Source organism: Anabrus simplex, chromosome 2 (genome assembly GCF_040414725.1).
Source record: "Anabrus simplex isolate iqAnaSimp1 chromosome 2, ASM4041472v1, whole genome shotgun sequence".
In the NCBI taxonomy this organism is placed as follows: Eukaryota; Metazoa; Arthropoda; class Insecta; order Orthoptera; family Tettigoniidae; genus Anabrus; species Anabrus simplex.
In genome coordinates, this window is record NC_090266.1 from 805,720,177 (window position 1) to 805,734,454 (window position 14,278).

Consider the following 14,278-nt stretch of genomic DNA (forward strand, 5'->3'; position numbering starts at 1 on the left):
AACTGGTTATTTTACTATCCAGATAACTATTTACATCTGTTTCCTTTTTCTTTTAATACAAAACCTCATATTTTGGGCATCAACTAATTTCATTTGACTACATTCCGTTACTCCTGTTGTAAATTTATTTTGATCATGCACTTGTTCTCCAAGATTGTATTCATATCATTCAGCAGTTTCTCCATATCTTCTACATACTCAGATAAAGTAAAATGCACAAATCTTAGACTTCTGATTTCCTCTTCTTGAACCTTAATTCCCCTTTCTAAATTTCTCTTTGATTTCCTTTACTGCCTGTTCTATACAAACATTAAAATTGACGGGGATAAACTGCAACCTTGCTTAGTTCCATTCCGGTTAGTTGATTACCTTTCATATCCATTGATTTTTATCAGTGCAATTAACTTCAACGCTTTAGTCCTCAGTACCTTCCATTCATGTTTTCTGACCAATAAACAGGCGAGAAGTGTGACTTTCACAATAAGCCTAATTACTAGCGCAATTCAACTGTATGTGCCCATAGTTAAAAACATCACTGAAAACATGTAAGCATAGGCCGTAACAATTCCAGTCACATAAAAAAGTAATCACTGCACACAAACACAAAAAATGACAACACTACTGAAACATAAGAAATCACAGAAGAAATCATAATGAAATAGCCCAGTGCTCACAAAAATCAAGTGTCACCATCATACATACATACTGTACATACACTCAAAAAAAAAAAAAAAGTATGAAAAACATAAATTATATGGCATCATTTCTTCAGTCACACAATAGTCACTTTTTTGTGAAAAAGTTTGCAAAGGTCGGTCAGGTTTTCTTTTGTCTTAACATGGTACAGTGCTCCCTCAACATTTGAAACGTTCTGTAATTCGCTGCCACTGTGTCATATGCAGTGATGTAGGTGCGAATTTTGTCTTGGCGCTTCTAAAACCAGGAAATCAATCCATTCAAAGGCTTTCAATATTCATTCATTCATTCTGCAATGCTTAGGACTTTTTTCTCAGAAGATGTTACCATCCTCCAAAATTCTTGATGCCGAGCTTCCCGATACCCAGAAGAGAGGACTGCTTCTATTTCAGAATAATTAGATTCCTTCCTTGTTTTTTAGGCTTCTTTGCAGATATTCAACACTTTTGTACCTGTTCATGAATCTTTTGCTTTTCCCCCTATTATGGTACTCAGCATGAAAGCAGGCAACCCTAACTGTTTTGCAATTTCAATTTTTCTTTTCAGTCAGAATTCTTTCAATTACCTCTATAGTACAAAGATTTTCTTGCAAGCTTTTCATGTGCTTTACAGGTCACGTACTTTCTTCATAAACAAACAGAAACACTACCATGTAAAGTACAAGTTGATTTCCGACAAAGGAGTAACATTACAGAAATGTTGCAAAGTTTGGGCTGGGAAGACTTGGGAGAAAGCAGACGAGCTGTTCGACTAGGTGGTATGTTTCAAGTTGTCAATGGAGAGATGGCGTGGAATGCATTAGTAGACAACTGAGTGGTGTTTTTTAAAAGTACGAAAGATCACAAAATGAAGTTGGAATTCAAGAGGCCAAAATGGTGCAAATATTTATTTATAAGAGAGGAATTAGGGATTGGAATAATTTACCAAAGGAGATGTTCAATAAATTTTGAAATTCTTAGCAATTATTTAAGAAAAGACTAGGTAAACAACAGATAGAGAATCTAGCACCTGATCGACTGCCCTAAATGCAGCAATTATTTAAGAAAAGACTAGGTAAACAACAGGTAGAGAATCTGGCACCTGAACGACTGCCCTAAATGCAGATAAGTGGTGACATGATGATGATGATGATGATGATGATGATTGTACCGGGCGGTACACCTCCACGCCGCTTATTTAAACCTTGCGCCAGTTGAAACTCCCCTACTGGGAGAAGTCTGAACTTTGTCTTATGTGTTAATTTTCAAGTTACCCTGAAGATGCCACTACTTGGAAATTTTGAAGTTTCTGAACTGTGTTGTTTTCGATGTATTTTTGTTTTGCTTGTAGTAAGAAGTGTGAACATTCTCTTCTAGAGGACACTACTGAAGAACTACAACGGTGCACCCTAGTGCGAAGTGAAAGAACTGTTTTTGTTGAGAAAATTTAATTTCAAAAGTTTGTTCTTTGCTAAATTTCTTTCAGTCATTGTTTAAGTTGGCAATATTAACCCTTTCTTTCCCCTTGTTTTGAATTTAGCCAATCCCGAATTTCTCGAATTAATTTTCAACCAATAATATGTTTCTTCTTCGTATTGTGTAGGGGGTTTCTTGGTGAACCAATAAAATCCTTGTGGGAGGGTGTTCTCATTCCAAAAACGCCTCGAACTTTCCGCGAGAGTATATAAACTGATGATTTTCGGGTCTCGAGGCCACTTCAGTACCATCTTTCAGTGTGTAAAGTACATAGCAGGGGGCGGGAAGCGCCTCTTTCTTCGGGGAGCAGTTCTACACCAAGGTAATGGCCTTTTAATAACTTCTTTTCTTGCTAGCTTAGCAGTTTAACTCTCGGGGCGGGTCTGAAGCGTTTCTACCATGTAACTTTCCCTAAAATGTAGACTCTTAGCCTCTATTCTCTTTCTAAACTACATATTGGGATAGAGAGTGCTTAACCCTCTCCATCTCCCACTCATATTGCATTGAGGTGAACTTATTTTCACAACCGTTTCTTCCCTTCTAATGTAACGTAAACTGTTTCCTTCTAAAAGTCACCTCTTTAGTATGGGATTAGCCCTTGCATTAACGGCCTAGTGCCAAGTAGGTTTTAAACAAGTGTATTAGGAGTGCTGATCACCTCCTCTCAATTGTTATTTTAGAGGTCAAGTAATTAACCTTTTTCTCACTTAATAGGCCTCAGTAGGTTGGGTATGTTACCCCTGTGTATATGTCCTTAGAGGACAACTTGAAGGTGGAGTTTGGTGTGGCCTTTGATAGGCTTAAAGTTGAGAGCGAGTGGCTCTTTTTCGAAAATTGAGTGTTGTATGCCTCGAGGAGGCTTTACTGTGTAATTTGGAGCAAGTGCTCCTGGGCTTGATTGGGGTCTTCTGCCCCTTTGTTGAATTCTGTATATCGTAAAGTTGGGCTAATTGCTCAGAATTGTGTGTCTGGCTCTCGGAGCCCAAATCTTGTAATTGAACATTCTCGATTAGTGGTTTTGCTACTCTGTACCTGCCATTATTGTTATTTCTTGTTTTTTGCTAAGAAAATATAACCTTGTGAAATTTTACATTAACTTTAATTTCGTAGTTTAAGACCCGTTCACACCCGCACCTTCTTTCACCTCTACCTACCACAAAAATACGGTAACAATGATGATGATGATGATTGAAATTCCTGAATACAATACAAGTTTAACACATTCAGCTGTACTGTAGTCAACCATAATAAACAGCAGATATCCATCACAATAATAACAAAATGTCTGAAATGGTCCACCTTTTTGATACTATGTTACGCAGTGTTTAAATTACATTTTTTTAGTTGAGGAACTAGTTTTGGTCTTGGTTGGCCATCATCAGCCGTAAGACAAATTTATACACACACATCTAATAACTAAAACAAATGTACAAACATACACAAATGACATTAAAAGGCAATAAAAGCATCCAGAGATCCTGAAATGAACATTGTACTCAACACTTAAATAAAAAATGGAATTAAAATAAGGATCTTGGCGAGATCTAAAATCCTTTGATGCACTGCATCATGTTAAAAACATGTTCCCTTAATGCTTCCTGTTAAAACTTTCTTGAGTAATTTTCTTGAATACGCTGAAAGGAAATAGAGGACTATTTTAAGTTGTCAAATGGTGAGTCGAGGACGGCACATGAAAATATGTCTAAATAGCAGGTACGATCTTAGGTTGTGAGTGGACATTTCTTACAGCTGGTAGAGAAGTAACATTTGCAATTCAACACTGTGTCCATGAAGTTAACCAAAATAAATGATAATCAAAAGTTAATGAACTAAAGGGACAGAGTGCTTATCAGTCATAGGTTATAGGTTATATGAGACTTACCTTTTGTTACAGCATGTGGTGCATGGCCTGCCAGCCCCGTGGTGTAGGGGTAGTGTACCTGCCTCTTACCCGGAGGCCCCGGGTTTGATTCCCGGCCAAGTCAGGGATTTTTACCTGGACCTGAGGGCTCGTTCGAGGTTTACTCAGCCTATGTGATTAATACTGGGGAGCTATCTAACGGTGAAATAGCGGCCCCCGTCCAGAAAGCTAGATTGACGGCCGAGAGGATTTGCTGTGCTGACTACATGACACCTCGTAATCTGCAGGCCTTCGGGCTGAGCAGCGGTCACTTGGTAGGCCAAGGCCCTTCAAGGGCTGTAGTGCCATGGGGTTTGGGATTTGGTTTGGTTTAGGGCATGGCCTACTGCTGTGTGCCTCACAGAGAGGAGCCGAGACTGTATCGTAAGACTCGAAGGGAAAACTGGGAAGGGAGAGGGCAGGGAAAGGAGAGGGGCAAGAGGGGGGAGGGGGATTAAGGTGGAGCTGAAGGAAGTGGGGAAACCAGACAGTTACTGAGAAAGGGTACTATGAATACTGTGAAAAAATGAATTACGATTTTTTGGTTTGACATTTCTAAAAATGGGAATTAGAAGGTCAAACAGGATATTTGACTTTTAAGTGTCATTAAGATTATAGTTCAGATTAAAATACTGATCTATACCTACAAAACATCTTTTGTAATTATGTTTTATAATATAATGTTGATGATTTTGAGAATTTCCATATCATGTTTCATGTGTGTGAATTTATAATTAGAGTCACCCATATGCTGTTGTACTTCAGGGCATTAACATGTTCTAAGTATCTTACATCAAAGCTGCTTCTAGTCTGTACTACATAGGATGAACCACAACTGTTGCAATCAATCCTGCACACTCCAGATTTTGAAAAACTACTGAACTTTTTCTACTATCTAGCATTATGTAAGACACCTGCATTCCTATTATTGGTTTTAAAAAGTAATTTTACATTGTGCTTTTTAAAGATGCTGGCGACTTTGTAAATTTGTTCCTTGAACATAAAGGTAGAAAAAGACTTCTTGCTTGGTTGAGGGGCAATATTCGTACTTATTGATTATTCTTTCAATTAAAAAAAAAAAGTTGTATCCATTAGATTTAGCAATACTATGAATACTACGAATAGTGTTCAACTCATTTTTAAGGTCTCTTTTTTTACATTGGAATGTTGAAGGCTTGGTATACCATGCTGTTGTATGCTGCTCGTTTGTGAATTTGAGGGTGTGAAAAATCTTGATGGATTGTGGTAACTGTTTGGGTGGGTTTTCTGGAAATCATATTATTATTATTTTTATTTGCTTTACGTCGCACCGACACAGATAGGTCTTATGGCGACGATGGGATCAGAAAGGCCTAGGAGTGGGAAGGAAGCGGCCGTGGTCTTAAGGTACAGCCCCAGCATTTGCCTGGTGTGAAATTGGGAAACCATGGAAAACCATCTTCAGGGCTGCTGACAATAGGGTTCGAACCCATTATCTCCCAGATACAAGCTCTCAGCTGTGCAACCCTAACCGCACAGCCAACTTGCCCAGTAATCTTATATCTTAAGGAGCCTGGGTGTCTGATAATAGTTAAGTCAATAAAGTTAATTTTCTGTCCAATTCCAGATTCAAGTGTAAATTTTATATGTGGATCAATGTTATTTAGATTAATAAGCGTGGTAACAGTCTCTGTTATGCTCTCATTCAGATTACTATGGTGTCATCTATGAATCTTGCCAGAAAAGAATTGTCAAGATTATTATTATCATTATTATCATCATCATCATCATCATCATCAATTTTATTAAGTTTAAAAAATCCAAGTATGGTTTAGCGAGCCTTCAACATTCCAATATCAAAAAGAGACCTTAAAAAGGATTGATCCGAGCACCTGTACTGTGACAATTAACCCAACGGTTTGAAAAATACCATCTACACATCAACCACACTTCATTATAAATATAAGTAGAATCTTAGAGATGGCAATATTATTGGATTGATTGTTAGTGTTAAAAACATTATTCTTAGCCTGTTCGCACAGCAAGTTTCCTGCAAAATTGGATTTGGAAAACAGTTCATAATGGATGTTGTCATTACAGTGTTACAGGGCTTGGTATCCATTCTTTGAAGTAATATGTTTCTAAACTATATCTACCTTCCTTTGTCACTTAGCAATCCCTGATATAGGGAAAGTATTGACCGATAATACATCTATTAATTTGTATGAAGTCAGTTGCAAGATATTCTATAACAAAGAGTCTATCTTTCCAGTTTTCTTTTTTACTGCCGATGTACATTTTTACAAATTAAAGTAGTATCAGCGCTTAGGAAATTAAACGTATATATAAAACTTTCTTTTTGACACGTTAGCTACCACGTTACATTTGGTGAACTCCACTTAAAATGCCATTTTGAATGAAACATGGTTTCTCCTTATTTCCTATATTATTGTGCATGTGTAGTGATGATAAACCATAAATGAGATAAAACTGTTAATATTCATGGGCTCACAACTGCTGTCCCGGTTGGGTTGGCACATTTACTTTTGGTCATTATAAGCACTTAAAATAAAACTGTTGACCCAATCGGGAACCAGCCACTGTTTAGCCTTTTGTGGGAGATTTGGAGCAAGAACGTCAAGCCACATTGTTTGCTTACTTTCATTACGTCAATACCTATTGCATGCTAGTGTCCATAAAAATGAGTAATTGCTTAGATGCAACCAGGGAGCTGGCGAACTCGAGAGCCAAAACCAAACATCGTAGCCCACCGCCGTTGAGTGCGGCCTGCGGGATAGAGGCCTGCTTTGCTCTATTGGCCGTGAACTAAAATTTTTTGGCCTGTTGAACATGAGCTCCCATCCGGCTGTCAGGACTTTCATAAGGAACGGGACCCATCACCATCCACTGTCACATCTCCCAACTGAAATTCAATGTAATGTCTTTTTTTTTGCTTTACGTTGCACCGACACAGATAGGTCTTATGACGACGATGGGACAGGGAAGGGCTAGGAGTGGGAAGGAAGCGGCTGTGGCCTTAATTAAGGTACAGCCCCAGCATTTGCCTGGTGTGAAAATGGGAAACCATGGAAAACCATCTTCAGGGCTGCCGACAGTGGGGTTCGAACCCACTATCTCCCGAATACTGGATACTGGCCGCACTTAAGCGACTGCAGCTATCGAGCTCAGTGTGTCAAATTATTCGTTTGATTCTCAACTTCACTTTGGTCATTACTATGTAGATCATAATTATGCAAACCCGATCGTGCCTTTAAGCAATATCACGTATTGCATCATTTTGTAAGTGTTCTATGCTGCATAGCCGACCAAATTGGGTGGCTGTGTTACGTCATCGCATTACCAAAGAGTCTCTAGATACCATGGTTCATTATTTCTGCAAGAGAATGCCTGCAGTTAGTATGAAAATTCTATTGCACAATACCTAGCAACCAGCTGTTGTTGGCCCGGTCAGACTGGCATAGGTGTTTATAAATACCTATACTGCCAGTCCTATCGGACCCCGCATGGCATCTAATGTGTTAAATATTCTGTCTTTTCACAGAGAATTGACCGCTAAGCAAGGTGAGAGTGAATGACAAAGAGTCATTCATTACCAGTATGATTTCCTAAAATATTCTCCCAAATAATATTGCTTTCTACATTGAGCTCCTTAAGAAGTTACACGCACAGAAGAACACTAGATGGATTTTTAAGTGCGTAAATACCCACACAAAGGAGAGATACACAATAACTTTTTTGCAAGTAAATCTAATAAAGCCTACAACATAAACAACTGCAAAGAGTCAGAAAGTAGAAATTATATAATGAATCTGTTATCAACTATACTCACTTGGAAGGAGACAGGACTTCAAAACAGAAGCGTCGATCACCATCAAGTACTGGCTTGACAGAGCACAGGCGAAGATCTTCCTCCATAACAGTAACGCTGTCTTCTCCAGTACGCTTCCTGTACACTAACTGGTTGTCCTGAAGAATAAACCAACGTCGATTCCATGTTTTGAAAGCATTTGAAGTGCGCTTGAATAAGTAGCCCTGCATAAGAGCACTTCCATCTCGTACAGATGCAGACACCAAGTCTGTACTGGTCACATATGAATGTCTATTCTCCATTTCCTTCTCAAGCTTTGCACTTTGTTGTCGCATGACACCTACCTGCAATTAGTTCAGATGACATGTAAATTTGCTTGAAACTTTTTTAATTTGTTTTACGTCGCACCGACATAGACAGGTCATATGGTGGCGATGGGACAGGATAGGGCTAGAACTGTGAAAGAAGAAACTGTAGCCTTATTTAAGGTACAGCCCCAGAATTTGTCTGGTGAGAAAATGGGAAACCACAGAAAACCATCTTCATGGCTGCCGACAGAGGGGTTTGAATCCACCTTCTCCTGAATGCAAGCTTACAGCTACATGACCCAAACTGCATGACCACCTTGCAAATTTTATTTGAAACTAAACCTTCAGTAGAGGCTACAAACAAAGTAACAAGGGGAACATGCTTTCTAAATACTACCTCTAAAATATAACTGCACATAAACACTGTCTGTCCACTTCATAGTATTTCTTTAGTGGGCATAATTATAATCTGACTGAATTTTCAAGTATATTCACATTCTTGTTTTACTATGGTAGATAAGAGTACGCAATTAAACAATTTTGTAGTTTTATGCGGCTGTTAATAAATGGGGTGTGGGCACAGTAGAGGGCAGTTGCAGGTCTTTCGAGCTGACACGTAATAGGACACCTACATATCTGTATGGATGAAGCCCTACCAACGATGAATTCTAATGAAGAAGACAGCATACACACCCAAGCCCCGAGACATCAGCATTAACCAATAAAGGTTATAATCCCCTTAGTTTTTAGAAGAAAATCTGTCATATTTTCTGTCAATTCTTCATATTTTGCAATCACTAAGATTAGTTCACTTAAAGCCCAAACCCCATGGTGCAAAAGCCATGAGAAAAGCCCACAACACAACACAATGTGTCAATTTCAAATAGGTCATAACAGAAGAGAATGCTGCAAACATGACAACCTAAAATTTAAGCAATTTGTCAGCAAATGCTTTATCAGAAAATTATCACCATTGAACTCTACAGTATATATTCACTACAGAGAACAGGTAAGCAAATCAATCAATCAATCAATCAATCAATCAATCAATCAATCAATCAATCAATCAATCAATCAATCAATCACTATTGATCTGCATTTAGGGCAGTCGCCCAGGTGGCAGATTCCCTCTTCAACTCTTCAATGATTGTAACAATTTTCTACTGTAATTTTATCCAACATGAAATGTTATCTTTACTTGGCAACACACAGTACTAACAGACTTATTTCAAAACCCAATTTTCCACACTTCTGTCATCACATAAAATCTATTATATGAACATTTATTTCCTCAACATAGGCCTACTGAATTTTTGTTTAGGCACTCTTCATTACCACAACAACCTATATAGTAGAAAGAAAGAAAGAAAGAAAGAAAGAAAGAAAGAAAATGGTCATTCACCACTTCAGCATTTATAATAGTACATTTTGCAACAAGCATATAAGGGCAGTAATTAAGATACGAGTATGTTTATAAAACTAGCAAAGCATCCAGGAGACAGTGGGTTCGAATCCCACTGTCGGCAGCCCTGAAGATGGTTTTCCGTGGTTTCCCATTTTCACACCAGGCAATTAAGGCCGCTTCCTTCCAACTCCTAGGCCTTTCCTATCCCATCATCACCATAAGACCTATCCGTGTCGGTGGGACGTAAAGCCACTAGCAAAAAACGAGCGAAGCGAGTTTGATAATTTCCATACGAGTGTCTTAATTACCATTATAGGCAAGTTGCATACAACTGTTTATGCTAGATAATTATTATAACTCTATTTTTTAAATATTCATAAATTTCTGTAGAGACATCACTTGACCGTTGAGTTTACTGAACACAGCGCAGAGCACATGCGCTGGGTTATTGATTTTCTGTGAGTGGATCAGAGACGTTGACAAATGGAAATTCTAAGTTCCCATGAAGGGAATTAGATTCTTTTCCATCAATAGAGCATATAAAAAATCAGATGTATGGCTTTTCCGGCGTTTGCTCTATTAACCAGCGTTTCGTCTTAGGTCTGACACTAGACTCTTCAGAGTGGGATGTGTCAGACCCTACCCACTGACACTGGGGTGTATGCAGGTGAACTTATCAGAAGCTTATTTATGAAGCACAGTCTGATAACTGCATACGGGAGATAAAACTCCACAATGGAACCAATGCCCGCCTAGCAATTCCAAATGGAAATTCTAAGTTCCCATGAAGGGAATTAGATTAGATACACCCCAGTGTCAGTGGGTAGGGTCTGACACATCCCACTCTGAAGAGTCTAGTGTCAGACCTAAGACGAAACGCTGGTTAATAGAGCAAACGCCGGAAAAGCCATACATCTAATTTTTGATCTGACGTTGACAAAGTCGAAACAATAGTATTACTGACCAAGGGACTGCTTCTATAGCACTATACTGAATAGATGATACTCATATTCGAAAGGGGTCCAAAATCCAAGTCAGCAGCCTCTCACAATGGTACTTATCGCTACGAAAGTAGAACCATTGTATTTGTCATGTTGCGGTACTAATAAAGAGTAGCGTAGACTCGCGGTATTCCACACATTAGGTACTACTCACAGGTAATAAAATTCGCACATGTATTACAGACCTACGCTGTGTCGCACATTGTGGCACCATTTACAGGAAACGCAAACCTATGGTGTTCATCACATAAGGGTACTAACCACAGGGACTCATACTATCCTGTGGTGTTCCTCATATAGTAGGTACTAATCATAGGCAAGCCAGAACCATGGGTTCCCTCATCCCATGGTGTTGCTCATATAGTTCTACTAATCACAGGTACTGTAAAAGCCGTCCCGCTCTCGTTTCCTACTAATCACAAACCTATTTGGTACCCAACATAGTGGTACTACACACAAGTAAAAGCGACCCATGGTGTTCCCCTTGTGGTGGTACTAATCACAAGTAGTTTCATGGTTCTAATTTGATCATTCCTTGGTCGCCCCTTTTAGTAACCTCTTATGACAATCAGGGAATACCGTGGGTGAATTCTTTGTCTGCGTCCCCCACCCACAGGGGGTGATTATATAGAACCAAATAATATAAACGAACTGAAGAAGCCCTTAAATAACACAAAACATGTACGTAAACTATACTAAATTCACATGAAGTGTTTTGACTAGCTGCTTAATTCTGCTTTTCCTTGACTGCCACTTTAACTCAAATGATGTTCTGTTATCAATCATCATTGTGCAAAAAGTGTGTAACAAGTCTCATCAGTACCATGTACTTATGTGTGCTAGCCATAGCTTCATCCCTTGAGGCTCGGATAGCTAAAAACTATAGTTTCTTAGGTTCAAACCATAGCCCGCTGCAATGTCCGTAAAGCCTTGGCAGTTTGCCAGATCTTACAGGAGCTAGCGAACGAGAGTTGTTCAGTTTCTTGTCGCTAGGAGCTCTGATAGCCGTACCCTCTTGGAAGAGCACGCCAGTGCATTACGATTAGGTTTACTGCGATCTACGTGTGTTCGTGAAATAAAATTGTCTATATATGAGAGCTGCTTTGCTTTTAAATCTGTGTTTCCCTGTACTTTTGACGGTTAACTAAATAATTAAGATTATATTTTTCAATACAAATATTCTACATCGTTCGTATTGAATTTTTCAGACAGTTATCTGTACTCATACTGGCTACCATATATTACAAATGCCACATTGAAGACATACAATCTCATTCTCTGTTTCGTCCCATTTTGAAAAAATAAAAAGGCAAAAATTAACGGTACCGGTATAAGTCACCCCAAATTTCCTGTGGATCTGGAACTGACAAGGAAATGGCTAATTTCACCAGATAAATTTGAGGCAAAGACAAAGTCTTAACTCATCTGTAGTTTGTAGCGAACACTTTTCAGAATACGATTGCAAACCAAAATCTTAAAATTCAAGTTTTAAAACCAGACAGTGTGCCAAGTATTTTCTTAAACCATCTACCGCATAAAGTGACTATAGTAGTAACACCAAGACGAAAATTAAACAAAATAAACAAAATATGCCAGTGAGAAACGGAAAACGAAAGTGCAGTCCTAACACAATTACAGGTCTACTTCTTGTTCACTAAATGATGATGCAATCCTACAAGGGAATGACCAACATAACTTCACTTCAGTTGCTGTACATACAGACGGAACTTTTATTTCGAGGTTACAGAAATTAGAAAGGGAAAACAGTGCCCTAAGTTGTAAGCTGTAGTGGTCAAATAACAAGTTCAGACACATTTAAGAAAGCATGCAGAATCAGCTTAGAAGTTGAAGTATTATATTTAGAAGAGAATGAGTGTCACAAAACTGTCAAGTTCTTGCTTTTGGAATACTGTAAAGAAAATTTCAAATGTTTATTTTTATTGGATGAGATAAAATTTGAGAAAACTAACCCCAAGATGGTAAAAAAAAACCTTCCAAGACAATGTGTGCTATGGCATTATTGCTTGCTGAAACTATTTAAATTTGCAAGAGACCGCATCATCAAAATGCCAAGAAAAAGAACTCTGTCTAGTTTTGTAAGAGATATCTGTTTTGAAACTTGAGTTACACATCTAATTTAAGCTAGGCACAGGGCAGAAGCTGAAAATTCGCAATAAGGCTGAATTATTATGGAGTCTAGTTATTGACGAAATGTCAATCAAACGACGACTCGTGTATGTATAATGCCAAACTTGACTTTTTTTTTTGGAGAAGACGGCACTTCGAGCCATATTCAGACACTGAAGGACTAAATGATAAATGGTTCGCTTTTCATGATGTAAGTAGCATTCCTCATCATGTTAAGGCAGGGAGTGATGACCGTATGTTGTTTTCCTCCATTAGTGACGAAAGGCTTCAACTGGTTAGAAAACCAGTTTCTCGAATATCTCAACAGTATCAAGATATAAAGTGAAGAATCAGGAAAGGATTTCATAAGTACCGAAACATATGAAGCGGTCATGGTAGAAACGGCATCAACAGAAATTTACATAAGGTATCTCAACAAGAACGGTTTTCGCTACATTTTAACAAGGTGATTTAATTCAGATTCCATTTAACTGTTCTTCAGAGGACTGAGACAAATGTCAGAAGCAAATGACATGCTGTACTGCAGAGCTGCTACTTTTAGTATCAGAAGTTATAAAAGCAGGTATTTTTTCTCTGCCTTCTTCCACAAACTTCGAAATCACACAGAAGACAGTACCAATATGGACCCAACAGGTAACAGAAGGTAGTGCTTGCGAAATTCCTGAAGCATCTTTACCAAATTCCACTCGACGTATCTTGATGACCTGCATGATATTCAGGGTATGTAAAATAAATAATATTTATAATTTAATTACATTACTTTTTGTTTAGCCTAAAAATCTAGTGGAAGTTTTTCACTTGTTTCAGTTCCTAAGCAGACCACCATACAGTTTTACAGGGGCAGATCTATCATAAGGGCCAGATGGGCCTTTATAATTTATTATTTGTAGTTTTTATTGCAAACACTATGAAGCAAGTATGATATTCAAAGCTAATAGTCCGTCAACGGCCTTGGTGCCGTGTGAGTGGGCCAACCTCTGTTGGGCCCAATCACCTTTCCTCCCCACGTGTTCTCAGCGGCGCACCAGTCGACTGGCTTACATCCCCTCCTTGGCAGCCTGGCACAGTGGCAGGTATAGCTGGCGAGTTATCAAGTCGTTTGGGGCCAGGGGAAGCTGGCCCGTTGTGCCGGCTGTATTTCACGCTTCATCTGGCTGTGCATGGAAACAGGAGCACTGACATCGGGTAATTAAGGGGGGAGGGGGCATGATTAACATGAGCACATGCATGTGAAATAAGGAAAAACTATTAATGCAAACATTCCTATATGATAACAATATTCACAAACAGAAAAAACAGAATAATAATAAATACACTTTCTTAATAAATATCTTATTACCGTACTGTATATTATGCATATCATGATATAAAATGTGAAATGCTCTACCACCAGGTGTACCGCCTGAACAGTCTCCATTGGGAAATGTAGTTCTCTGAAGGAATGCCCACTCTCTAATCTGATTTCTTGATATAAAACCATCTATATTCTTCTCCAGATTTAACGCCTTAGCAGCTTCCGAAGACTACCAAACTCCACGCTTTAAGGAGGAATTTTCTT

At 38.6% G+C, this 14,278-nt stretch overlaps 1 protein-coding gene across 1 annotated transcript in view; it reads right to left on the bottom strand.

The window, feature by feature from the left end:
- Positions 1 to 14,278, bottom strand: part of CenB1A (Centaurin beta 1A) — a 316,525-nt gene that overhangs the window by 101,408 nt on the left and 200,839 nt on the right. The window contains exon 7 of the mRNA XM_067141489.2: positions 7,880 to 8,202. Within this exon, the coding sequence (XP_066997590.2) occupies positions 7,880 to 8,202 (323 nt within the window). The remainder of the gene's footprint in view (positions 1 to 7,879; positions 8,203 to 14,278) is intronic.